General features: G+C 39.3%; 3 protein-coding genes across 3 annotated transcripts; all 3 read left to right on the top strand.

Moving 5' to 3' along the window:
• Positions 1-13,022, top strand: LOC131789312 (hephaestin-like protein). The gene is made up of 14 exons (XM_066170486.1): positions 1-183; positions 2,318-2,751; positions 2,987-3,304; positions 3,762-4,080; positions 4,425-4,620; positions 5,708-5,945; positions 6,410-6,580; positions 6,880-7,086; positions 7,685-7,934; positions 8,588-8,827; positions 9,352-9,577; positions 10,446-10,766; positions 11,828-11,993; positions 12,341-13,022. Exons 1-14 carry the CDS (start codon positions 20-22, stop codon positions 12,439-12,441), a joined length of 3,351 nt encoding a protein of 1,116 aa, XP_066026583.1. The 5' UTR covers positions 1-19; the 3' UTR covers positions 12,442-13,022.
• A 3,933-nt stretch (positions 13,023-16,955) lies between these two features.
• Positions 16,956-21,843, top strand: LOC131789266 (uncharacterized). The gene is made up of 6 exons (XM_066173606.1): positions 16,956-16,964; positions 18,584-19,291; positions 19,397-19,754; positions 20,007-20,144; positions 20,804-21,010; positions 21,290-21,843. Exons 1-6 carry the CDS (start codon positions 16,956-16,958, stop codon positions 21,841-21,843), a joined length of 1,974 nt encoding a protein of 657 aa, XP_066029703.1.
• Positions 21,844-25,391: 3,548 nt separating this feature from the next.
• LOC136283942 (craniofacial development protein 2-like) lies at positions 25,392-26,132 on the top strand. Its single transcript, XM_066173556.1, has one exon. The coding sequence runs from the start codon at positions 25,392-25,394 to the stop codon at positions 26,130-26,132; it is 741 nt and encodes a 246-aa protein (XP_066029653.1).
• The last annotated feature ends 465 nt before the right edge of the window (positions 26,133-26,597 follow it).

Below are 26,597 nucleotides of genomic sequence, written 5' to 3'. Positions count from 1 at the left end.
CGGTGCCAATGTTGCAACTATGTTGCTATTTTGCGCGTTCAGTCTTGCTGTATCGTGGATTTATCTGCCAAGAGAGGTTAGCTGCTCGACTCGAGAGTACTTTATTGCAGCTGTAGAAAGAAACTGGGATTATGCACCCAGTGGGCAAAACAAGATCAAAGGAATTCCACTTATAAACGACAGGTACTATGAAATCCAGTTATGGAGTAATGCGAGTATATGCAAGAAATCGCTAGTATGGAGTATACTCTTGTACACGTCAAATCGTTAACATTCTGCAGGCTGTGGACTGTAGTCGATCTGAAAGCGCTAAGAGGTGTGTTTCTTGATTTCAGAGAATATAAGTTCCTCTATAGAGAACTGGTTCGAATACAGTAGGCCATAACTGCCTTTGAAAATGTGCCTTATAACCTTAATTGTTTGCCGGAAAAGGTTATACTTCATTTCCGTACTGCTGGAAAAGTTTATAGTTCTCGTGATATTTTTAGTTTAGAGTTTAAGGGGTTGAAAGCCTATTAGAGTTTTAATTTCCATTTCGTTCCATTCGTTATTGAGTAGTATGAACTATAGGAGATATAAAAGAGTTTTAGGTGCGTTGCAAAGCTGGTAAGAACCGTATCGTACAAATTTATTCTGGTGAAGAATTGATTAGTGTTCATACCACTAATTACTCACGCCTTGCCTATAAATAGCTGCGCTTAGCCAAGAGGTATTGTTCTCATATAAAGTACTTTAGACCTGTGAAAGACCCCTTCTTCGCCATTAAGGTAATGATCGTTTCTCAAAATTGTATACGCTTTAGAAACCGATTAAAGATCAGTTAAGTATCCATTACATATTTTTTAGTGAGGCAAATACACGTCTTTCTATCGATAACCCAAACAACAAAACTTTAAAGGAACATCAGCAGAATTTGCAATGAGCAAAATCAATCGTGATTTTTACTTGGTGAAGCGCAATGGTTTTGAAGTAACTGCAATTTGAAGAACATGAAAACTAAACCAGCCTTTGATCTACTCTAATTGCTGATATCATTATCATGCAGACCAATATAGACTGACTTATTGTTGGTTTTCTTTTGCCTGTTTGTATGAATTGGCAAACAAATAAATTTCTAAGTTAGTTATTTTGTTAATTGTCGATACGTGACAGAAAGTGATGAGTGCAAATTAATTTAGTCCTTGGGGCTGTTTTAAGATAACAAGGAACCGAGAGTAATTTTGCTGAAAAACAGGATTTCTCTCCTTGCTGTTTTAATAGAGACGATCAAGAAGATAAATTTTAGAAAGAAGCTTCGGAAACCTTTCTCGACTCTTAAGAAAGAAATGAAAATCTTTTGAATAAATTAACCACATTGGCCGTTGAATAATTTTCTGTCATCACTACTTAGATTCTTAACCAGTTCTCATTGGCCCGACGATAAAGAGAGAGCAACCGTGCTGTCCTTGGTCTTCGTCACAAATTGCCTGCAATATATATTTCGTTTTGAATTTTTGTTTTAACGTCCAAAATAAAAAAACCAAAAAAGAAAAACATTTACCTATGTCTTTCTTCGAGGAAACCGTCGAACGAGCAAGATCTTCGGTTCTGAGCGACCACGAGTCACGTTGTAATTCAAACAAATGTAGGGAATGGTTGAGGAACTGGACAAAATGAGTCCCATCATTGAATGGGGGAACAAGCTCTCATTCTCGTCTTTAACCGATAAAATGTAATCAAATAAAGGGGTATACATTTTGAATTCGTTTTCGCACGTCAACGACACAACTGGCTGGAAATCACCCACAATGCATCAACATTATCACGCTTGAAGTGTTTAAATGTAGTGTGATCAAGGCCCGATTATTTCCATCCTATATGCGCTGGACTCTGGATCGATGGGTACATTTTCGAGACCTGGCCGGTTCAAAGTATTATATTTTTGGGCAAAACAATTAACTCTCAAAGCACCTCTCTTCACACAAGTGTATAAATGGCTACCAGCGAGTTGGCAGCCTGATTAAATGCTGGAGGTAATCTTGTATTGGACTGCAATTCCACCCAAGGGGGAGTAGTGATAATCCTAGTGGATTCATATTAAGGAAACCGGGATAAGCTCTGGCTGGGTGGGCCACTTGGCCACTTGATGATGAGCAGATAGATGGGAAGTGCATTCGACCATAACTAAGGCTCTTCATTGGAAAACCAATGGGAGTGTTTCATTACAAAAAGACATAGAAGTTAAGTTCTTACTTGATTGAAATTAAATCTTACTTTTATCACCACTAAAAATATAACAACATGAGCGATCTTGGTTAATTAGACGATTTACCCGCAGTCATGCGGTACCTTTCAGTCTGCGGGGAGTCAAGAGGCTGGCCACAGAATACAAGAAGGTGCTGTATCGAGAGTTCACTGATGAAACGTTTTCTCAAGAAAAAGCTCATCCACCACACCTCGGCTTTCTGGGTCCAGTCATAAAAGGAGAAGTAGGTGATACAATAAGGGTCCACTTTAAGAACATGGCTCGCAGGCCCTTCACCGTTCACCCCCATGGGCTTTTTTACAGCAAGGCCGCAGAAGGATCCCTTTACGCTGATCACAGTAGTGCCGATCAAAAGAGAGATGACATGGTCGGACCTAATGAGGAAAATACATACAATTGGTTTATAAATGAACATCACGCGCCTACAGAGTCAGACGAGGATTGCGTCACCAGAATGTACCATTCCCACGTGATTTCTCCGAAGGACACGAACACTGGATTAATAGGTGTGGTAAGGCTTCCTATAAGCAGGCAGTAGTCCGAGTAACGAAAGTTGCGCCTTCCGTTGCTCTAATATCTCACGGCTGCGAGAATTCCTTTGCTGAAAGTTAAATTTGAGAAGTCTATTCCTCACTGGGTTTTACGATGCCTGAGTAAATGAAAAAGGGGAAAATTATGTTCCATAAATTTACAAGCCATTTATAAGAAAGAGAGGAGAATACTTTTAATTGGCTTTTGCAGGGCCGTTGTTGATTTGCAAGCGAGGTGCTTTAATGGCAAACAGTGTTCAAAGGAAAAATGTAGACCATGAATTTGTCCTTCTCTTCACCGAGATGAACGAGAATGAGAGCTGGCTGTTGGATGACAATATTGACAGCTTTTTGCCTGATCCAGCGGCGAGAAAAGCACTGAAAGCTGACCCAGAATTTCAAGCCAGCAACAAAATGGCCTCGATTAATGGTTTCATCTATGGCAACTTGCCAGGACTGGACATGTGTCAAGGAGACAAGGTCAGCTGGCATATGATTGGTCTTGGAACTTGGAGTGATGTTCACAATCGTAAGTATTATTGAATATTAGGCTCACAAGGTAATTTTATTACCATTACCAGCTGAAGTAGCTATGACATACTGACGCTAAGCCTCACAATACCAGAGTTAGCCGGTAAAGGGCGACTAGAAAAGAGTTGGTAAAGTGTGAGCACGGATGTTAAACGTGCCAGTCGCGTTACCTTGACCCAGCACATAACAAACCAAATTGGCGGCTGGGACTGTTAAGAATTTATTTTTATCGGCAACTTTCTCTGCTAACTCTGACAAGATTAGCTGAATCTTGAATAGTCTTTCCCGTTTAGAAGAACACAAAAACCAATCTGAAGTTAGGTGTAACCTTTTCATTGTACGTAGTCTCTGGTCTTGAATCGTCCAACTGGCATCAAGTTTTTCATATCCTCACATGTAAGCCGGTTTAGGCTTACATGTGAGGATACTCATGAAATGAATTTGCGTTTTTGTAGCCTCGTTCCATGGACACACTGTCATGATCAGTTCTCACCGCACAGACACAGCAACGCTCCTTCCATCTACTTTCATTACAGCCTTTATGAGAGCTTTGAATCTGGGCACTTGGCTGCTAAACTGTATGAACAGCAAGTTCTTTGATAATGGAATGGCAGCGTTCTTTAACGTCCAAAACTGTAGTAAGAGAATGGACCTACCTAACGTTAGCGGTGGGAAGACAAGAATCTATTACATTGCAGCCGAAGACCAGCTTTGGGATTACGGGCCAACTGGTCAAAATAACATCGACGGAATGCCATTAACCTCTCCTAAAAGGTATGAATTTTATTATTTATCATGGAATTTTAAGTTCATGAACAGGTTTGCATACCTTAAGTCAGCAGTGAGTACATGTCACAGGACATGGCAACACTTTCTTAACTGTCTCACAATAAAGCTTCAGATTTGTATTGAATCAAGTAAGAATTCTTAGAAATTTAATTTCTGAATTGTGCTATAAAAGAAGTATGCAATTCTTTTAAAAATTTGTTTCTTTTCGGTTATCGACCTTCATATGGAACCTAAGGCAGTCCAAACGGCATATTTCAAAGTTCTATGTCGAGTAAGGAGACACAACGTCCGTTGCACCACTGTTTTATCATTCTTATGTTGTTTCACAGTAAATCTTTCCAGTATTTCACTCGCTCTGGTAACAGAATAGGAGGGCAATACAAGAAAGCAGTGTATGTAGAGTATACAGATGACACTTTTACAAGCAAAAAGAATCGATCCGCTGATGAAGAGCATCTAGGATTCCTAGGTCCTGTGATCCGTGCTGAAGTTGGCGATGAAGTCAAGGTTGTTTTCAAAAATAAGGTAATGCCTAAAAATGGCCCGTCATAGATAATTTTTGCGACCAGCGCCTGTGATCTTTTTGGGTTAATTACTTTTGTCGAGGGTATTTGTCGGTAGGGCCTCTAATAGTGATTACTGATAATGGTTCTCTTTAAAACATCGATTCATCACCCAGTTCAGAGATAAGTCTAGTTTTGAGATTATCAGTGAAAAGTGTTGTCTAGTTATAGCACGGTTAGAACACCAAATGCTGTCAACAAATGACCAGACTACAAGGAAATGATCTTTTTGGGTTAATTTTTTGGGTTAATTTTGGGTGATCTTTTTGGGTTAATTACTTTTGTCGAGGGTATTTGTCGGTAGGGCCTCTAATAGTGATTACTGATAATAAAAAACAAATGACCAGACTACAAGGAAATGATCTTTTTGGGTTAATTTTTTGGGTTAATTTTGGGTGATCTTTTTGGGTTAATTACTTTTGTCGAGGGTATTTGTCGGTAGGGCCTCTAATAGTGATTACTGATAATGGTTCTCTTTAAAACATCGATTCATCACCCAGTTCAGAGATAAGTCTAGTTTTGAGATTATCAGTGAAAAGTGTTGTCTAGTTATAGCACGGTTAGAACACCAAATGCTGTCAACAAATGACCAGACTACAAGGAAATGTATAAAATAGCCAGTCAGAGGGGAGAATTATTTATCAGATCTTTAAAGCTTAAGGCGGGTTAAACAGTGTAAGTGGATGTATAAGCTTTTCAGCATGAGCCTTACTGCTAAAACCTTCAACGGGGACAAAGATCTTTTTTTCTCGACAATAACAACACTTCTAAGACAGCCATCACTATTAGCGCGTTTGACGAAGGGCTAACGCTCGGAACGTCAGCTTTTTTACTCTTTACGGTGGCCAATTTACGTTTTCAACTCAGTTGTTAACACAAAATTACCTGCTTGTATCATAGCTTGCGTTCTCACTGGCTTCTTGAGGTTATGGGTAATTCGTTTTTAATGTAAAAACTTTTTTTTTCAAAATGCACTCTAAAGTGATGTGAGCAAACTCTACCCATGTCAAACTGAACCCGTTGTGGTAAACTACATTAAATTTTTGCAGGCAAGTCGAAATTACACCATACACCCTCTAGGTGTATTTTACGACAAAGCTAACGAAGGATCTCAGTACCAGGACGGTACAACTGGGAATGAAACTGCTGATAACGCGATAGCACCAAATGGAACATACTCGTACAGATGGATAGTGCCTGACTCTGTGGCACCGGCAGAGAATGATCCTGCGTGTCTAACATGGATGTATTACTCAAATGTTGACTCAACCAGGGACATACATAGCGGTATGTCGAGTTTCGACTCTTTTATACATTAAAAATGTTCTAGAAATGAATTTTTTGGTCTACCATATGACATTGTGAAATTAAAGGTGAATCTTCGGAAGCAGCATCTGGTAAAGCGTCAGGGCTCGTCAGGGTGTAAGTTAAAGGAAGTCAAATGGTGACGCTTCTATAGCGACTAAGTAAGTTGAATTAACTGGACGTGAAGTGGTGATTATGTTCGCGGAGAGTTTCAATGTAAGCTTTTCAACTTTACTTTGGGCTTTGTAATTTTTTTCCACCATTATTTTTTGTGAGCCTAAAAATATAAAATAATACAAGCACCGAGAAGCTACACCTTTTTCATCGCAATTATTTTAGTTTTTTAACGTACCTTTCTTACTAAAAGGAAACCAGCGTTATAGCGATATTAATCTGTTATCTTGATACACCACTACTAAAATAAATTATGTTGTAATGTTTTACAGGGCTGATTGGACCTCTTCTTATTTGCAAAAATGGAACCTTGGACCGGAATGGCAAACAGCGAAACATCAATCGCGAGTTCTTCCTTCGGTTCGCTTTAACCGACGAAGGACAGTCCTGGTACTTGACTGATAACAAATATCTAGCAAACAATGGATCTGCCATCGACGAAAGTCAGTATTTATAACAACGGTTTCTGTTTCGCTCCTCTCCCATGTACTGCATTGTTTACATAGGTTAGAGGAAAATTCATCTCGGCATGTTTTGCTACTAATCGTATGAGGGAAAAAACACGGACTCAGTTCAAATAAATTTTTAGCCTGTTCCCCCTACTGGTTTTTATCCTTACATCCTAATTAAACTTAGCATGGAAAAGTCAACATGGTAAACATTGCATTTAACCTGGAGCATAGATAGACACAACCGAATAGTTGCAGTTACAATATATATATATTTTTCCTCCAAATTTAAGATGACTCCAGCTTCAAGAAGAGTAACCAGATGAGAAATATCAATGGATACATGTTTGGAAATTTACCTGGTCTGCGCATGTGCAAAGGCGATAATATATCATGGCATTTCATGGGCGGTCCCGCGAGTCAAATGCACGCAGTGTACTTTTATGGAAACACCTTTACTAGAAATGGAAACAGCCATGATACACTTGGAATAATGGAAGGTAAGTAAAGCTTAGAGGGTATCCAGAAAAGACAGTGCGGGGAATCGCTCGGAGATGCCAGCGTTTTTGCTCTCAATGCGCAGAACAACACGCTCTAATTTTTACCTTTTCCGGTAGTCGAAGTCCCGTCCCACTCATTAAATCTCTTCACCGAAAAAAGCAGGAAAGAGTATTTCCATGACAGCAATGTCAGACTGCAAGAATTGTCGGATATTAGGAAGCATATCTGGTAGGAGAACAACAAGCGAGCTTGTTAAGTTCCATTATCAGCTCACATTCAACTGTTCACAGTACAACAAACTGCAGGGAGGCCGTCTAGGAAGTGCCTAAGGAGAGTCTTTGGAAACAAAATAACAACAACAAGACGACAATGACTATAGCAACGAAAGCAAGAAAAACAAAAAATTAACCAAGCATGTGCATTAAATCACCCAGACTTCAGACTACGGAATTATTTTTTAATTCTTCTTCTGGGTCCGTTCTAGTGTCTCGTTCTCCAATCGTAGTTTAAAATTAGTTCCGTCACGTTCCGGTTCAAAAATTCCTTGATATTTATATCCGATGCAAATCATTAATTTTAGTTAACTCTATACATCAGGATCACTGGAAAGCGTGCGAATGACTCCAGGAAATCCGGGAGTGTGGAAATTAATTTGTCGTGCGAACAGCAATCTCCGAGGAGGAATGGTTGCTAAGTATACCGTTTCAGAGGATTGCGGGAAGAAGTCTGCAGCTAAGGCAATGAGTGGACGGAATAGGGTGTATCATATTGCAGCGGTTGAAGAAACATGGGATTACGCGCCATCTGGGAAAGACTTGATTGAGGGAGTCGATCTCAAAGACAGCGAGTGAGTGCACATTCATATAAGGAGTGCATCCCGTTGCATCTTATTCAAGATAACTCTTTCCCACCAAAATTTCTATATCCCGATGTCATGTGTAGAAAAAGGATTTGAAAATAGACGCATTAAATCTGATAAGTTTTCTTAATCCTATTAGCAGGGAAAGGTTGTTTAAACAATGAATTTACTAAAAAAGAGCCCTGAATCACAGCAGCACATAGAGCAGGGTTCTTATTCATATTGCTGGCTAAATGAACATTTCAACGCTCTTTTACACCGTAATTCTAGGAATGACGTGCACTTGCAAACAGTTCTGTCTCGTGCGAGCATGCTTTCTTCTAAGTTTCTCTCTAAACCCTCAACCTGTTACATACCACTTTCGAACCAAAGGGTGATGCCTTTCATATACCTCAAGATAAAAAAAAAAATAAAATAAGTGCTTGCTTAAAAATCAGAACAAGTTTCATTTATTTTTCACGTGAGTTTCCGCATAGACACTTAAAATAGTAGTTTTCCTCACCTTTTCTGCACATCAGGTTACAAGACCCTTTCGTACATCTAAGCTTATAAAAGATACTCCTTTGGCGTAGATCATATCTCTATAGTACTTCCACGGGTCTTAAGAGTCTAAAGTCTTTTCTTTTTTCGGTCGTCTTCAGGTTCGCTCCTCGTTACACGATACCAGGTCCACATTTTATTGGACGCAAATACAAGAAGGTCATCTACAGAGAATTCACGGACGCCACATTTACCAAACAGAAACCAAGAAAGAAAGAAGAAGAGTATCTGGGTATTATGGGACCGATGATTAAGGCTGAAGTAGGAGATACAATTGAAGTTGTGTTTAAGAACTTGGCAACAAGACCGTACTCGGTACATCCTCACGGAATCTTGTACAGGTATATTTGGCTTTTGATTCGTATCCATTCCTGCTCATTGTGTACGTTAGGAGAAGTCAATGAAGTTTACTCACAAAACAAACTATGAATGAATGCTTTTTTCCTTACTTAACGTTTCTCTGTCGCTACATGTTTAACGAGCCCCCAAGATCAACCTTGAGATTGATTATCAGTTATTATCAGATTATCAGTTACGATTGATTATCAGGTATGATTAATACGATTGATCAATTTGGTTAAATATTCGGTACGACTTGAAATCTTTATTATGGCCTGCTTTTAATTTAACGAAAATTAAGAATTCTTTTTTACACAGGATACATAATGTAACATCTTAATAGGTTTACTCCTTTGCTAATCTGGTCACAATTGTTGCTGTAGCACAGGAAAAATAAACTGTCCAGCTTCCAATTCCGATCTATGATAAAAAGTACATCAATGATATGATTAAAGTTTATGAAATTTCCTTCGTTTTGTTATCGAACGACGGCTAGACTGTTAAGCCATATTTTTTAACCACTCAGCAAGCAGGACGAAGGTTCATCCTACAAAGATAACACAACGGGGACAGATACCGCAGACAATGCTATTGCTCCTGGGAAACTTTATAACTACATATGGAAAGTGTCTGAACGATCGGGGCCTGGGCCTGCGGACACGGCATGTCTAACATGGGCGTACTTTTCTGATGTGGATCCAGTCAAGGACACTAACACTGGTTTAGTAGGGCCGCTGATCATTTGTAGGAAGGTATGTGTAATACAGAAAGATCCTTGTCCGCAAATGAGCTGTTTTTGATCGAGTGTAAAAAGACATCCAGGATTGTATAGGGGCAATTTTTTCAGTTATGTGACTGTCACCCTCCTAGCCAACCCGAGAGGAAAATTAAAACCAAGTAAAACTTGGTCATTCCGAATCTCTCTCGAGCCAGCTTGCTTAGATTATTTCCCTGTTGTCATTCGCTCCTTGCAATTTTTTCCTTCGTTTTGATCGACCGCTTTGATTACTTTGGCTTTAGCAATATCACTTTCACATCAGTATTGGTCTCTGGTGACGCAGAAAACAAAGCCCTAGTGGATTTCGAAAAACGAATTGCACCGTTTAAGCCTGTTTCTTTCGAGAATATCTGTTGTGGAAAGTAAAACTTGAAAAGTAGTGGTGGCCTTGTAGACCAGCTGGGCTCAGTTGTTAGAAGGCCAATTAAAGCTAACCCAAAGTAAAATTTCAATCTGGGTTTCTTTATTCCTTTATTAAAAAGCCTTTTTGGGATGATTTTCTGTATTCTTTCAAGAGTATCCAATAGCAATATCCTAGACAAAAAGAATTCGACTAAATTTTCTTCTAAAGCTTTCAGATCTGAAATCAGATCTCACACTAACCCTGATTTATCTCAGCCCGCTTTGAAAAACCCGGCTCAGGTCTATCCACTGGGACCAGCTTCGAAATTCCGCAATTTTTTTTATCGGCTAATGTGATATTTTCACTGATACGGAAAAATTTTATAAATCCATGCGTATTAGGTCTATTCGAAGAATTGCATTGTCAATGGCCTCAGCAGTTCCATTCAATTTTACAAGGGTTGTGCAGTCTATTAAATCTTCTTTCACCGTTTTTACAGGGAAGTTTGGATAGAGATGGTCAAAGAATTGATGTTGACCGTGAGTTTTCACTGATGTTTGTTACGATGGACGAGAACAACAACTGGTACATAGATGAAAATATTAAATATCTGACTGAAGATCCAGGACCCTTAAACGAACTCAAAGCGAGTTTTGATTTTTGGGAAAGCAACCTAAAGGCGGCCATAAACGGGTACGTGTTTGGAAACATGCCACCACCAACAATGTACACTGGGGAGAAAGTTGTCTGGTACCTGCTTCAAGTTGGAGGCATGACCGAAATGCATACAGTACATTTTCACGGCCAGAGCATTTTGTATGTAAGTATAAAAATAACAATAGGTGGATTCTGTCTATTTCCGAATGCCAAATGATACGTTGTACACACCGGAGTTGATTTTGGCTTCTCTTCATGACGGGCGGTGGGTTAGAGCAGAAGAGACCGAAAGTCACGTCACGATAGAATGCACCAAGAGGGTCTCGATGAGGTGATAGATTTTACGGCGAAAGATTAAAATTTTGGCCAGTTTATGGCTACGTTTAACCCAAAATGACACAGAATGATACTTTGTAGAAACGAAAAATTGTAGATTTTTTTTTTACGACAAAAGGTAAAAATTTGTCAAACGTTGTTAAACGAACGTTTTACAGCTATCGGTTAATCCCATTGAGACCCTGCACCAATACCTTGCACATCCAAAAGCGAACATTCGAAGACCCCTTCTCTTCGACGACCACTTCCCTTCTTCGGTTAGTCATCTTTTCGTCTTTGTTTTGTTTTTTTCCCGGTGGACAGTCCATACGCCCACCTCTACTCAGGAGGAATGGCCAAACTTAATGCACGTTCAAACAGCCTAAAATAACTTCTTTACAACACCCAGTTTATCGCTTACTAAAATACGCAGAAGGAAAATATAGACGTGACAGCTTGCTAAAACTGTCGACCACAAACGGTATCCTTTCCCCGAAAAATGTAGAACCACTGATTTGTCTTAAATTCTAAGCGTTAAAGTTGTCCAATTAATTCACTAGTTTTGTTTTGTTGACAACTTTCTTCTTAACTTCCATTTTAGAATTCTTTGCTCTGATTCAATTGATTATATATAATCATATAGATAACATTGACTATATATAATCATATAGATAATAATATAATATAGATCGTTTGTATACGTTAAAGGAAACATTTTCCGTTAAACAACGATGTCCTGATCGTCGAAATGACAAGAGCCCCATCACAACTCCACCTCCATAAATTTCACCTTTATACAACAATCCCATCTCTCAGGCACAACGGTGGCCGTTGTGAAGAGATTTGATTATATATGCCAATACGAAAGTGTTAACCGGAAAATCATATTTCATTGCACGTATTTTGCAGAAATCGCTAAGTTATCATCGGGGCGACGTCTACGACCTGTTACCGGAAACGTTTGCCACTGTTGAAATGATTCCTGACGCTGTTGGAACTTGGATGGTACACTGTCATGTGAATGTTCACATAACTGGTGGAATGCAGGCACTCTTTACTGTCTTAGAACCAACAAGTGAGTGGCTGAAGTGCCGCGAGAATACCTCTTTTGTTAGCATCATCTACTTCATCTTATCGTTTACTCTCGTGGGTGAGAATAAGTGAGATTTAAGAGTAGGACTTAAAGTTTGGACCCCAACCCCCCTTCCACCCCCTCCTCCATCGCATTGAACTCCCTGTAACACAGTGAAGGTACTAATAGGAGGTTCTGGGTTCGTTGACACGTCGGGATTCAAAAATCTTTAAATTTTCCCACGCACGTAACAGAACGAATTTATCCTCTTTAATCCCCGTTTAGTGTTCAACCTACTCTATGAAATCCCGCTGTTCTAACACGACCGTCACTGTTTCTTTCTTTTTTAGGTGCGCCAACCAAGAAGCTACACCCACCTACTTCTGGCACTTCAAGAATTATTACTTCCTTCACACTGTTGTCGATTGCGCACACAGTTTTTGTTTTGTAGAATATCTCTTCTCACGAGTTGTACATTTTCGAAGAAAACGAGATTTCTCAATTTAGTTTTAAAAGTCCCGCAAGTTTCACACGTGTAGTCTCGACTCTCAGAGAACACTTTTTTTATCCAAGTTCTTGAGGAGACTTACAGTCAATACATCACCATTTCCTAACCCTGTAGATGACTTTCAATCGGAACCACCTTTGTTGCAACAGCCCGTTATTCTGTGTGACTTACTTTACAAGCATTTGTGCAGGACCTGACGGCTTTTTTCCGAACTGGCTCACGTCAACCTGTCCAGCCCTGAACACTTTACTATAGTTTGCTACGGGACTGCGCGCGAGGCCGTACCGTTCATATGATAATTACTAGTAGATCTCTGCTCCCGATCACTTTCATACGGTTTCCTATTTCCATTTCCACTGTTCAGGTTTTGTTAAAGGTGGAGAGGAATTCAATCGACTTTCAAAGGACCTATGAAAGAATGACAGTTACCCTATTCCAATCGGATTCTCTGTCTGCAATAATTTTTTAATTTAAAAAGGTGGTGTTTTGTTTTGGCTCCCTTCCTGCTTAATAATTCATCTTTGCTGGCGACAAGAAAGATTCCTCTGGGAACGCTTGGTTTTAGCTCTCTCAAAGTAAACACTTCTTAATAAAAGTTTCATTCAACCTTGCAATTTTTGTTTTCTAACTTTGTATTTCTCATCTTTTCTATCCCTGCCAATCACACATTTCTTTAGATTTAACAATAAACTATATCACTTCGCTAAACACCTCAGAAAGAGGATTTTGTCGAGAGCAGGCCGCGGTGTAGTGACCCGGCCTCGACTAACGCGGATCCGCGACCCTCAACATGGCTCATGGCGCAGCGGTCGGTGGCTTTAAGCCTACAACACGGCCGGCATGTCGCTTTTAATACTATATCATGATTCTGAGTTTCTATTCTTCTGAAGTTAAAACCATCTGACCTTAATTTTTATGATTACGGTTTGCTAAATGTTTAAGCTCATTTATAGAGCATATTACGAGGCTGCGCTTAGATACGAACTTTTTCTTTGAGTGTCGATAATATCACTTATGAGTGAGCAAAGCGCACGAGCGAGAGAGACAAAAATATATACGAGAAGATAAATTCATATCCATAGGTGGACTTGTCATTCTCTGTTTATCAGGTAGATTTTGAGTACATGTAGACATCGAATTCAGAGGTCGCCTGCACATAAACTCAGCTTGCAGAAAATTACCGTCAAATTCTGAGTTACGTATAACACTAGTTATCTTTGCAAAAAATATTTCCCTCTCTCACTCTTAACTCATCGTGTGAAGATGTAAAGGTCACGTTCACCGCTTTTGGCGGCGACGATATTATGTATCCAAAATAGAAGAATTTCTGGTTTTTATGATTGTCTATATAAAAAATGTGTGTAATATCCTTATCCACATAGTCACATCAAGGAATCTGTGGTAAAACATATCTGTAGGTACCCGTTTGTAACATGGTAGTACTTTGCTATTCATCTGTAATAACCTTATCGCCCTGTCAGGTGGGGATAGCAGGGTGATAACGTTATTACAGGTGTCATTTGAGATAAAAAGCCTTTTCACTTATAGGCGATTGGTTAGTCTACCCAAAGCTTGTCAAGGCCGTCACACCAACAGTTTGGTAAGGTGGTTAATATTAAAAGAAAGAAAGAAAAAGAAATAACAGAAAAAGGCGTGTTATAATTAGGTTGAATAAGTGTCATACATTCTCTTGAAAGAGTATGGAATATCTTCACTCTTGGATGGCACTGCTATTTGCAGTTTGTAAGTATTGTTATCAGCACTTCCAAGTCGATTGCGCAAATAATGACGCTGGAAAAACATAGCATCCAATATTAAAGAATAGGAGAAAAACTCTAGGAACAAATCCTTTGTGGATGATAAACATTTCTTCGTTAATTGACGAAAAATTCGTGTTTAAGTCAGAACCTGAATTTCTGTTGCTATCTTTAAAAACTTGCGCTTTCTATGAATCTTTGTTTATTCTGTAATATTTTATGTAGCATTATTCCTTTTTTTCTTGAGTCAGTTTAGCACAAACATGACTGTGTTTTGATTTGTAGGCTTCACAATTTTGCGTTGTCTCGTGCTGTATACTCAGTATTTCCTCTTATTTGACAGTTACTTTACAAATACGCTGTCTGTATTTTTTCCCGCCAGTCTTAGTCACATTTCAAGAATATGTAACATGGGCATACCATTTACCCAAAAACGAAGTCAGCACAGCGAAGGTGAAGTCTTTTAGTCCAACGGAATCAAAAGACTCAAGATTCTGGTCTTCTGGAAAGAGAGGTAACGGTACGAATCCATATGGCATGTGTTGTTTAGAATCCATATGGCATTTCATCTCATGTTGTAGAGCGTCGGGCTGCGCTCAGGCTCTTAAAATAATTGAGGAGAATGTACCGCCTTTGCTATGACATCTGTAAATGGTTAGACATTCCAGGCTTTTCGGATAAGGAGATATACTTTAAGCCCGGTCTCCTGCACCTTCTCTCTACTAGTTAGCAGGGGACGCTAAAGAACCCATACTTTTCGCAAAGAGTAAGGAACATTGCTTCAGGTGTTGTGGTCTGGCCTCGTTATCATTTATTCAGGCCCCGCATTCAAATCAGCTTTAAGCTGAACTGGGTCAGGCTGTCTAAATATCACAAATAAACACATACGTACTTATCAGTGAGCTACGTGCACCTGCCTAGAAAAGTAGGAGCCACTTCGGAAGGTTTTTGGAAAATTCTGGATTCTGAATTGGAATTGGCAAATGTTTTCATTTTGTACTTTTTTTTTTTTGAGAAAGTACACAGTGGTGATAAAATATTTATAATGATCTCAAAGTGTTTTTTTAATGTGCATTTTCAAACCAAATCAACACGAAGTAAGACAAAAGAGATATTGCTCCTTCAAATGACTTTCTCCATAGAAGGTCTCTAAAGTTGTTATGGGAATAGCGGTAGTCTCAAATTGTCCCTTTTCAACATGTCCCTTTTCAACAGAACTGAAGAATCTGATTTCTCAGCCTCAGTCGACGGCACCTGGGAACAAGAGAGCACTTCCAGCAGCAGCGTTAGCCGTACTAAGTAATCCTAAAGTACAAGAAATAGCTTTAGACAAAGGAATTGATATAATTGGAAAAATGGTTGATAAAACTTTAGCAAACTTTGAACACGCACGAAATAAAGCAGCTGAATTCTTAAAGAAGGAGGTATGGTGATATACTTCTCTTTTATAGGCTTGTTAAACCTTTGCCCTATACTCGTCGCTAAGGGGTCTTTAGTTGTTATAAATGTTTTGTAAATGTAACAGAACATTTTTAAAATCCCATTTCTTATAATAATCGACAGAGTTTGACAGTTTTTGCGTACAGCGAATATGGAAACATATTTGGTTTAGTTAAACGCGAGCCAAATAACTCACACTGCTAGAGCTTATATCAATTTCCGTACCATGAAGTGGCTAAGTGTATTTCAACTCCCTTGAATGGGATACTAGTTCATCATAGGCTGCTTAAAACAAATTTCCTCTGGCATCCCTGAAAGCTCGCCTTTCACACTTATGGGTGACAAGAGGCATTGTGTGAATAAACAACTTGACCGAAAGGTGCGAAAACTAGAATCTTCCAGCTTCAGGCAACCTTTTTAATCATTAAATTCAGATAAAGCTGGACATTACTCCCGACAAGGCCTGGATGAGTGACAACATGATGGTTCCATCAGCGTATGACCTGGATGCCTCCATCGACGGCGACTCCGTCAACTATGATGAAATCATTAGTCAAAGATTATCAGAGAAATTAACGACAACAGAAAAACAAAGAGAATAACAAAGAGAAAGAGAAAGGAAATAAGGCGAGCAATCAGAGAAAGAGGTGAGAAAGAAAAATTATTATTTAAGGAAATAACAGCTTTCTCCTTTGATGTTACTGTTTCTCATTTTATTTGCATGTAAGGTTCCTTCAGGGTACTTTTCAATTGCATTTACCTCTACAGGATATGATTGATGGCGCCTTTTTCATAGGTGTGGGTTTTGACGGAAGTGGAGAATATAGTCCAGAGTCCAGAAAAATGAGCATTGTCCAGAGAAACTGTGTCACCAAATCAAAGTAAGAATGAGACTCTTAAACTCTGCTGCATCATCGAGTGTCTCTCCCTCTTGTTGCCTCAATGATTCTATACTCAGTTTCCACTTCAGTTTTGACCCCTTTTTTTCAGCTACGATCACCGAAACGTTCCAGACACCATGAATGTCCATGGTATTTATGAGACGTCAGCGTCCATGCTGATCTTTGAGAATAGCGCTAAATACCAGACATATCTCGAACACCAGGCTGGCGTGTCTGAATCTTCCTTAGGCTTTTGTCAGGGTAGTTGAAATGCAAGAAAATATCATTGACCATAGATGTTTGCACAAGGATCCGCCTTAACGGAAAATGGTCGTCTGATTAACTGATGCAGCCTTTGAATTTAAGGTACGAAATCTTCATGGACGAAGTAAAACCAAGTGATCTTAGTCTGTCATTCCTGAGAGAATTCATACCGTAAGAAACATTCTATGACTTATGTTAACACTGATCCTTTGATAATGCCCACATCCACATAAAGATGTTCAGATTGATGAAAGAATTGGCCATTTGTGTGTCACATAAATATCCTGTTCTAAAATTAATAAACTGCAAAACCAGACGGAGAAAACAGCGCTAAGTAAAGGTTTCCGAAATTGTGGTTTCTTACTGCGAAGGTATGATTAATAAGTTGTGGTGATCTGATAAAAAAAAAAAAACAGTTTGAAAACCCAAGAGATTCACGTGTTTACATGTTGTAGTTGATAATATGCATCTTTAGACAGCTTCGTTCTGATCCAGTTTTTTTTTTTGCATAAAATGACATAAATGGATTAGTCACTTTTGACATTAGATAACTATATCCAATGTTGAGGTATCCACCACAAAAAATGAGAAAAAATTTGGAGGATAATTGCAAATTAGTAAGCATCTCAAAACGCATCACGATATATGTGGAAATGAGAGTTAAATTTAGATATTATGGCAGGTTATAAGAGAGGAATGGGGGGAGGGTGTTGGGGGAAGCTTTTTCTTGCTGTTTATTGTCTGATTCTGGTTAGAGAACGATGTCAGAAAATGGAGAACGATAAATATAACCTGGAGTTGTAGTCATGCATTGTTGGTCGATTTTGAGAATTTGGTTCGTACATGAGTTCAATTACAGTCATGTTCATCTCGCTTACGACAACTGCAAATAAGAAAAACTATGGAAGCGTCCCAAGTGGCAACAAAGTATGAATTCTCAGAAAAAATGGAGGAGGAATTTGGTTTTTTATTTTTTACAAACGATGAGTCCAAGTCAAGTACTGAAGGAGGTTAAGAAGCAAAAGCCCAAAAGTTATGGCACAGGGTGGGAGCTAAGAGATTGCAACCATTCTCTCAGATGTGTACTCGCCAACGTTCAAGTCGAGTTTAAGAAAATGGCTGCAGAGTATTCCAAAATATCTTAAGGCCTTCCGTTTCTTGTTGGGATCGATAGCTGATCTGGTTAATTTCCGTGCGAACGACTTGTTTTCTAGAGACGACGTCGATTGGGGATGCGAGGGGAATGTAAAAAAAATGGTAGAAGAAACCAGAGGAGAGAAAGCCGAAAGGTACTACACGGTGACAAATGCAGATGGAAGTGTCGAGAAATTCTATTGCCCTTTTTAAGACCGGGAAGAATTGGATGTTGCTTTGAGGGGAAGGTGTTCTAGTCTTCAAAGGGCTATCGAAATGTTTATGGCCGAGGTGTGTGAAAGTAAACTTAAAAGACAAAGGGTTACAGCATCAATGAAAATAGCGAGAAACTACGGACCGTGGTCTTAGAGTTGGTCTTATTACTCATTGACTATTTTTTTCTCAAAGAATTTTGATCACGAGGCGATTAACATAATGCTTAACCACTAAGTTTTCTGGGAAAAGAAAAACACTGACCTAATTCATGGCGCTATTACCGCTGTCCCAACGCCCCTATGATCGACCTGCAGACTCATTCCTTCTCGTCCTAGATGCTTAAAGAATGTAAAATAATTAAATTTTAAATAACATTATGATTGTTTTGCATAGGGCCCGATATCTGTCTCTGATATGGTGATTTCAAAGTGCACACTGGAAGACAAAACTACTGAAGTCAACGATGGCTTTTTTCTCAATACCCGTGTTCCAAAGTGGAAAGAAATCACACAGGAAAACTCTACCCTCAAAGTTAAATTTGATATGGAGACCGATTTGGCCCGTGAGGTAGACAGTGTGGGAAAAATCGAGAAAAACATGACCCGAGAGGTTAGATTTACTGGTGGTAGATGGTTCACTGCTGATGAGTACGGCAAGTTCCACCTGTACAGTGGATATCGTAACGGAAAGAGCGGTGAGCTGAGGAACCACAAGTTATCCATATTTGGCCTTGTCCTAACTTATAATTCAAAATATGGAAGCTTGGATCTTATCAAAGAAGACTTCAATGAATCTAAACGGACTTATCCAACCTTAAGAGAGGAAATGATTGGATTTCCACTGGCACACCTCACTGTGACGCAATCGAATTCTTTCCACGATTCAGTTAAACGAGGGTCTGCGCCCTCACCTGCAGTGACACCGTGTAATGTAAAATGGTCCAACGCCTTGCGGCTTGACCCAACAACGACTGGTGGCCGCTGCCTTCATTTCACTGCCTCTTCTGCTGGCGATTTCTTTGTTGTTTTCGCAACGATACCGAGTCGGCGCAGTTCTTGGTATTATGTGCAGATTGGAGTTAGCAAAGTTGCAATTTACAAGGTCTTTAAATGTCAACTGAAAGTGTGTGAAACATTTTGATTTGTGTACGGTGATAATCATTTGTCAGCAACACTCTTAGACTTTGACTATATTTTTTACTTTTAGGGAGAGAGGGAAGTTACATCAACGTCAGACACTGGATCTGTGTCTATCGGAGATGCATTGCTGTACCAGTCATACTTTGTTTGCCTTTATGAAAAGCCTAACAGCACTCTGATTGAATATGGAAAGTCTCTGGGTACCTCAGACGGTGGAGACATATACCTGACGCATCTTGACGCGAACGATCCTTTGCCCGTCCGATTTTACGCCTTTGGTAACATGGATAAGGTTGTCAAAATATGGGACGCTCACATTATACCACGTGACCTTACAGATGCTGATTGCAAAGAAAGCACTTACAAAGATCCTCCAACAAATCTGTGCTTTTTGAAGTGCCATGAATATTGCGACCCGTTTGTAGGTTGATCTACTATAGTTATTTCTGAATTATTGTTGATATCTATTAGCGTTAGGTGTGAACAGTCCGTACCTCAAGAAGACTCGCTCTTTAATCGTGACATGGAATTATATTTTATGGAAAATATGTTCATTGGAGAAAAAAAATTCATAAGTTAAAAAGTGAGATGAAAATAATCTATTAGCCTATAGAAAGAATATGTATAACCGAATTAAGACTTTTTTCATTGTCTGATGAGTGCTTGTCTTTGTTTAGGTTGCAAAAACGCAGGTGCGAAAGACTTACAGCCCTCAGATTGTTTGGCTTGTAGAATAGCCAAGGATCCAAAGACTAATGTGTGCTTAGAAAAATGTCCGGAAAATACACAGCCAAACAAAAACAAGGAATGTTTACGTAAGAATTTAAGGGTATTTAGCAGATAGGTCACATGAAAGAGAAAAAACATTTCGAGAAGAAACTAGAAATGACAGGAATCTTCCACTTTTGCTAGTGATCCTTCTGGTCTTGAAGGAGAACCACTGAAAGTCGTAATTTGCAACTGAGGAGGGGAAAACCATCATGTGTGTTTCTATATTGGATGAGAGATACTGGGGATACTAAAACACTAATTTTGGCGACAGGAAATTTAATAAAGTACACGTCTTTTAACTTGTGTAAAAATTGAGCACCATTCACCAATAGGTGGTGGTTTGCCGAAGTAAAAAATGATTTGTTCATCTAGATATTTATTTCCTTCTAAATCGAAAAAAAAGCAGGAATTGTAAGAGATGAAAGATAAACACTACAGAGCTTCATTCTCCATTGGTCATGATTCCAGGAAGCGCGAGTGGAAAAAAAAATGATTTGTAAAATAGATGTTTAGAATCCGATACCAGCATAGCGGGAAACCTTATTTGGTTTGTTCCATGACAAAATCCGAAGGTCGAGGTCTATAGTGTATCGCAGTTCAGATGTCATGGTCTATGAACCAAGAAAAACTCAGGAATTAATGTATGCTGTGTCTTTAAACATTCAACTAACGTTTCCATCAATGGTCTCGTTTGCCTTTGCAGTCACATTTGATGCAATGACAGTCGTAGGAGGAGTAGGTGGAGTAAAGGTTCAAGATATGCCCGCTCTTAATCACATGACATTGTGTCTGTGGACAAAGTTTCCTCAAACGAGTGTGAGCGGACTTAAGATGACCAGCCTGGCTAGTTACTTCGACACAAGTGGAAAAATTGGTTTCTCGTTCAATATCGTGGAGTATAATAGTGAAGGTCTTGTACGTTTTTTGCTTGGCCACGTTGACAAGTGAGTGCCTTTAGTTATGACTGTTTCTCGTCCTAGATTTATACAATACATGTAGATCCATGGCAATTACAATTTAAAGTTGGCCAAGTACATCGAGAAACAAGTAATTAGTGGGGAAAGGTGTTTTTTTGTCTAAATCAAACCATCTTGCTCGATGCGCCTCCCTTTCCGATTGTTATCTAATGAATAATGATCCAGTCAGAAAAACTATTTTAAAAATATTTTACAACTTAGCATAACCACAGAGGGTAAGATGATGCCTCTTTTGCCTTTTCGCAGAATGAAGACCTTGCACTTTTCAAGCGCATTTCTAGATGATAATGACTGGCATCGGTTGTGCATTACTTGGAACGGTGTCACTGGCGTGACTAAGGTGTACGTTGATGGCGTTCAAAATGAAAGTGCTGAATTTGGCAAATACGCCGTAGAGGGATTAATAAAGGATTCGTTACCGGGAGGTGGAACTTTAGAAGTTTTAGCTGTTTACAGCCAGGTAGTCTATGTGTCTGAATTGAATCTGTGGGATAAACCTCTCTCTGCAGTAGAAATTTCTGAGTCGTCAAAACTCTGTTTTGGGAAGCAGGGAAATGTAAAGAAATGGTCTGATTTTTGGCCTGGCTTTAGCAAGGACAAATCTCGGTACGAAGGGCCTTCCCAGTGCAAATCTCCTTATGGCAGCAGTGAGGAAATGATGGAAGAGGGCCTTGTGGTCTCAGAAAAGACACCATTTCCCCTTAATGCAAAGAAAAGAAGAGCTTTCAAATACACAAGAAAGGGACAAAAAAATCCCACCCAGTAGCTTTAATGCGATACTTAGAATGTAGCGTCGAAGCCTTCGGTGTCAAGAAAAACTTCAGAGGAGTTCACGTTTAACTCGAACTCAGGCGTTCACTGGCTGGTACTCTGAACAAAATGTGCGCGCCATGTTTCAGATATCTCTTCAGTTAAACGCTTGACATGTATGAATAACTTTAAACGCTCCTTGAGTGTGGATTTTAATAACAGCGTTACGGAAGTTTTTCCTGATAAGAATTAAAATATATAGGAACATATATATATCTTATATAGAATATATATCTATATCATATATATATATATATATATATATATATATATCTATATCTTAGACTCAATCTCAATATTAAAATGGATGAAAAGGTCACTGGCAGCAATGCATAATCATACGTTTCTGGGTAACCACACAAATGCTGTGATACATTGACGTTTTGCTTCTGAAGAAGCCTTAAGGTATACTTGATGCAAATGATAAGCTGAAAAAAAGGATTGTGAATCCCTTGCTGTATAATAACTGCACTAGTCGCCTGAAAGAACTTGATTTCTCAATTTGTAGATCTGAGTCAGGGAAAAAAAGGCATTAAACAAAACTCTATAACATGAACGGTCACAAATTCAGTAAAGGACGCAAATACGATAAAGAAATGGGAGAGAATTTGTTTTGATTTACCACAACATCAAGAGGTTACAGGATGGGCGGGTGTACGGACGTGCTACTAATCGAGTGTCATTCGTTGCGGACCAAGTCGATTTAGAACACACTTTGCAAAGACTGTCAACCATGTCAGACCCATTGAATGGACCGACTGAGGGTGTCCTTCGACGAAACATGTATCACGAATCTAGCACTCGTCCTAAATCTCGTTTTCTTTCCGAGGGTTACGATAGTAATCCATCCTCTCAACAGCGAAAAGTTTCATTTGCTGATGATTACACCTCGAAAGAGCTGACAAAGGGCAACGGTCTTACCCGGACATAGATCGACAACTGAACCGTCATCTTTGAATTACAGCAAATAGAAGACGATTTAAAAAGGAGGGAAATGGTGCACAGAATTGCAAACAATTAAATCGCACAAATGATATATAGACTGTTTTCACGTGATGAACAGAAGATGAAGCGGTTGTTTTTATACATATAATGGAAAGTTTGACTCAAACAATGATAATACGCATTCCGACGCTAAAAATGAGTATTATGCTTCCTGTTCATGGAATTAAGAACATTGTTTCCCACACCGAATTTCACAGGTTGTCTGCATACATGAACAAATCGGAACACTAGAAGTTGAAATCCCTTAGCTTTTCGTGCAAAATAAATAGTATCATTACGTCATATTTAATGACGCCATAGCCAAGTGAAAAGATATCCTCACAGATCACATGCCACAGTTTTAACATGTTAACATGTATCATTAAGATCACACATGACGAAGCAGTATAAGGCTTTATGCCTCAAATACTGGTGTTTATAGATAATTGCTCAGAAGTGGAACGCGTGATTGTGTAACGGTAGAAACCGTTTATACTTAATTGCTTTCAATTCGTCTGTTTCCTGATATCAAAGAAAAAGAAAACCAACGAAAAACATCAGAGAATTATGAAATGCTTTTATGCTGCAAATGAAGATAAACAATACTGGCGAACTTTGACTTAGTAGATGCCCTTAAGCCAAAAAATCACAAGAACTGTAGGACAAAACAAAGCGTTTTAATAGAAACTTTGATTCGTCAGCCCGCCGATTCCTAAAAATTAAATTGTTAATTGACGTAAGGTTAAAAAAGCATTGTTTGATATGACACGGGGCTACATAGTTTGGTTTATTGAGTGACCCGCCACTCTATAAACTGCACATTCACCTCGCGACATTAAGCTTTAAATATAAACTTAACGTTATGAGAGACCATAAAAGTTCCGAAAAAATGTCGAATGGTCAACCTAGGAGACACAGAAAAGAAGAGAAGTCAGATTCGCTGACGACCATGAATTGAAAGACAGGCGAGTTGACCGACAAAGAAAATCGTTAACTAAGAGTGTGTTCAGATTTACATCCACGTATTGTTGTCACAAAAGAGGCTGATAGCGAAAAATAGGAGATAAGCATGCAAATGTTGGAAAAAAAGGCAAAAAAAAAATACGAGCTGTAGTACTAAAACATAAAAAAGCTGTCACTACCTACGATTACGACTACTTACATATTAACTAGTAAATGTAGATTTCAAAATGACGATGTGTCCACAAAGAATGAACGTCGGGGAAAGCAAGAATGACATCTGTGAGAGCGTAATATCATACTTTTTAAGCTCTTTTAAGTCTCTTCAGTAAACAACTTAAGTAATAGAGCAATTCCCGTATTAGTAAGTGACTTATGAGGCATTTTATAAGTTTCAAAAAATATACTTTGATGTAAACATACCGCGTTGACATTGTGTGGCGAACATATATCCTGACTCTTCTTTTCAAAAATCATTACACCGTCGCACTTTGCCACGAGCAGTTATTTAATTCGTCCAACATCACTCAAGTATTCTTCCTCGGCTTGCACGGCAAAAGCCACCTGTAGTTATGATTATCTAGTCACAAGCGCTATTACCATTCTCGACTCACAAACCGACTTAAGAGCAATGAATTTCATGGCTCATTAATTTAGATGAGTAAGAACGAAGTAGGAAGGTAGGTTGTGATACAGAACGATCTTTGTCCTCAAATGAGCAGTTTTTTATCGAGTGTAAAAAGGCATCCCGGATTATACATTGGTGAAATGTTTTTAGTTATGTCATTGGTCAAGAAAACTTGCTTCACCCTCCTAGTCAATCGGAGAGGAAAATTAAAACCAAGTACGATTTGGTCACTTCGAATCTCCTTTGAGACAGCTCGCTTATTTTGTTTTTCTGTTCTCATTCGCTTCTTGTAATTTTTTTCCTTCGTTTTGATCGACCGCTTTGATTACTTTGGCTTTAGCAATATCATTTTCACATCAGTATTGGTCTCTGGCGACGCCGAAAACATAGCCCCAATGGCCGGATTTCGAAAAAAGCATAGCACCGTTTTAGCCTGTTTCTTTTGAGAATATATGTTGTGAAAAGTAACACATGACAACGAGTGGTCGCCTTGTAGATCAGCTGGGCACAGTTGTTAGAAGACCAGTTAGTGCTAACCCAAATTAAATTTTAATCTGGGTTTCTTTATTCCTTTATTCAAGAATTTTGTACCGGCCCTCCAGGTTTGGGGGTTTTGCATAGGGCTAACAACCCTATCATGTAAAAAGCTTCTGTTACGGAAACAGCAACGTGTAACTTACAAGAATCATCTGTGCAGAAAGAGCCTCCGGAATCCATGCCATGGGCAACAGTGAATGCCGAGAGTGAAAAAACCAGAAACTCTGCAGGTAATAGGATTCGAATGACTGACAGTGGCCAAAGCCGAAAGGAAGCTGCTGTCATGACAACGGGAGCCGTCAGCGCAAAAATAACTACACTGATTGGCTTTTGGAATGTGCGAACAATATATGAGCAAGGTAGAGCAAGGTAGGGTGGCGCAGGTCATTGCTGAAATGAAGCGTTACAAACTTGATATCTTAGGCGTAAGTGAGAAAGGGATGGAAAAGTACTTAATGGAGTGGAAACCAGTAAACAGCAGGATTATTCAAGCACGATTAAAGGGCAGGCAGACTAACTTATCCATCATACAGTGCTATGCACCTACAAATGACAGCAACGACAGAGATAAAGAGGCCTTCTATGAGCAGCTGCAAGCAACATTTGAGAACGTCCATTGTAGAGACCTCCTGCTGGTGATGGGTGATCTTAACGCCAAGGTGGGCTCAGGCAATTTGAATTTTGAAAGAGTCATGGTAAGAGAAGGATGTGGAGTGCAGAATGACCATGGAGAGAGGCTGGTAGAATGGTGTGCATTTAATAACATGATCATCGGTGGAACCTTATTCCCGCATCGCAGCATTCATAAACTCACCTGGACATCCCCAAATGGGCGGGATCAAAACCAAATAGACCACCTAATGGTTAACAGCATGTGGCGCCGCTCCCTGCTTGACGTAAGGGTAAGAAGAGGGGCTGATGCAAGCAGCGATCACCATCTTGTGACTGCAAAGGTGAGATTGAAACTGAGAGCAGCTGGACTAAACAAACAACGCACTCCTAGATATGACATCAGCAGATTACAAGACCAAAGGACTAAGAATGCTTTTGTCCTACAGCTGAGGAACAGGTTCCAAGTCTTGAGTAATATAGACGAGCAAAGCATTGATGAAGAGGAAGACACTGTAAATCAATAGTGGAAGCAAGTGAAGAACATATTTGATGAAGCAAGTAAAACCTGTCTGGGGATGCAAAAGACGAGAAAGAAGAAAGAATGGATTACACCAGACACGTGGCAGGCTATCGAGGAGAGACGCCAGCTGAAGAAGAAGATAAATGACAGCAAATCAGCCAGACTTCGAGAGAAGTATAGAGCGGCTTACACAGAAACCAACAGGCGTGTCAAAAGAAAGATCAGAATAGATAAGAGAGCGTATATGGAAGATCTAGCAAAAGAAGCAGAGGAAGCGGCACTAAAGGGAGAGTAGAGAAATGTCTATAAAGTCACTAAACTGATCTGTGGAAAATATAATGGCAATAGAAATGTCCCCATATGAGATAAACAAGGACAGCTCCTCACCTCTGAAAAAGACCAAGAAGCACGTTGGGTAGAGCATTTCAATGAAGTCCTCAACAGACCACCACCAGAAGAGGAGCCTGAT

Source organism: Pocillopora verrucosa, chromosome 1, assembly GCF_036669915.1.
Source record: "Pocillopora verrucosa isolate sample1 chromosome 1, ASM3666991v2, whole genome shotgun sequence".
NCBI lineage: Eukaryota > Metazoa > Cnidaria > Anthozoa > Scleractinia > Pocilloporidae > Pocillopora > Pocillopora verrucosa.
This window is presented reverse-complemented; position numbering and strand designations above follow the sequence as displayed.

Coding starts and splice junctions, on each gene's coding strand:
- LOC131789266 (XM_066173606.1), top strand. Junction 19,755..20,006: donor ATATTGCGACCCGTTTGTAG/GTTGATCTACTA, acceptor GTCTTTGTTTAG/GTTGCAAAAACGCAGGTGCG. Junction 20,145..20,803: donor CAAAAACAAGGAATGTTTAC/GTAAGAATTTAA, acceptor TTGCCTTTGCAG/TCACATTTGATGCAATGACA.
- LOC136283942 (XM_066173556.1), top strand. CDS start 25,392: ATGAAGCGTTACAAACTTGATATCTTAGGCGTAAGTGAGAAAGGGATG.
- LOC131789312 (XM_066170486.1), top strand. CDS start 20: ATGTTGCTATTTTGCGCGTTCAGTCTTGCTGTATCGTGGATTTATCTG. Junction 4,081..4,424: donor CCATTAACCTCTCCTAAAAG/GTATGAATTTTA, acceptor GTTGTTTCACAG/TAAATCTTTCCAGTATTTCA. Junction 4,621..5,707: donor AGGTTGTTTTCAAAAATAAG/GTAATGCCTAAA, acceptor AAATTTTTGCAG/GCAAGTCGAAATTACACCAT.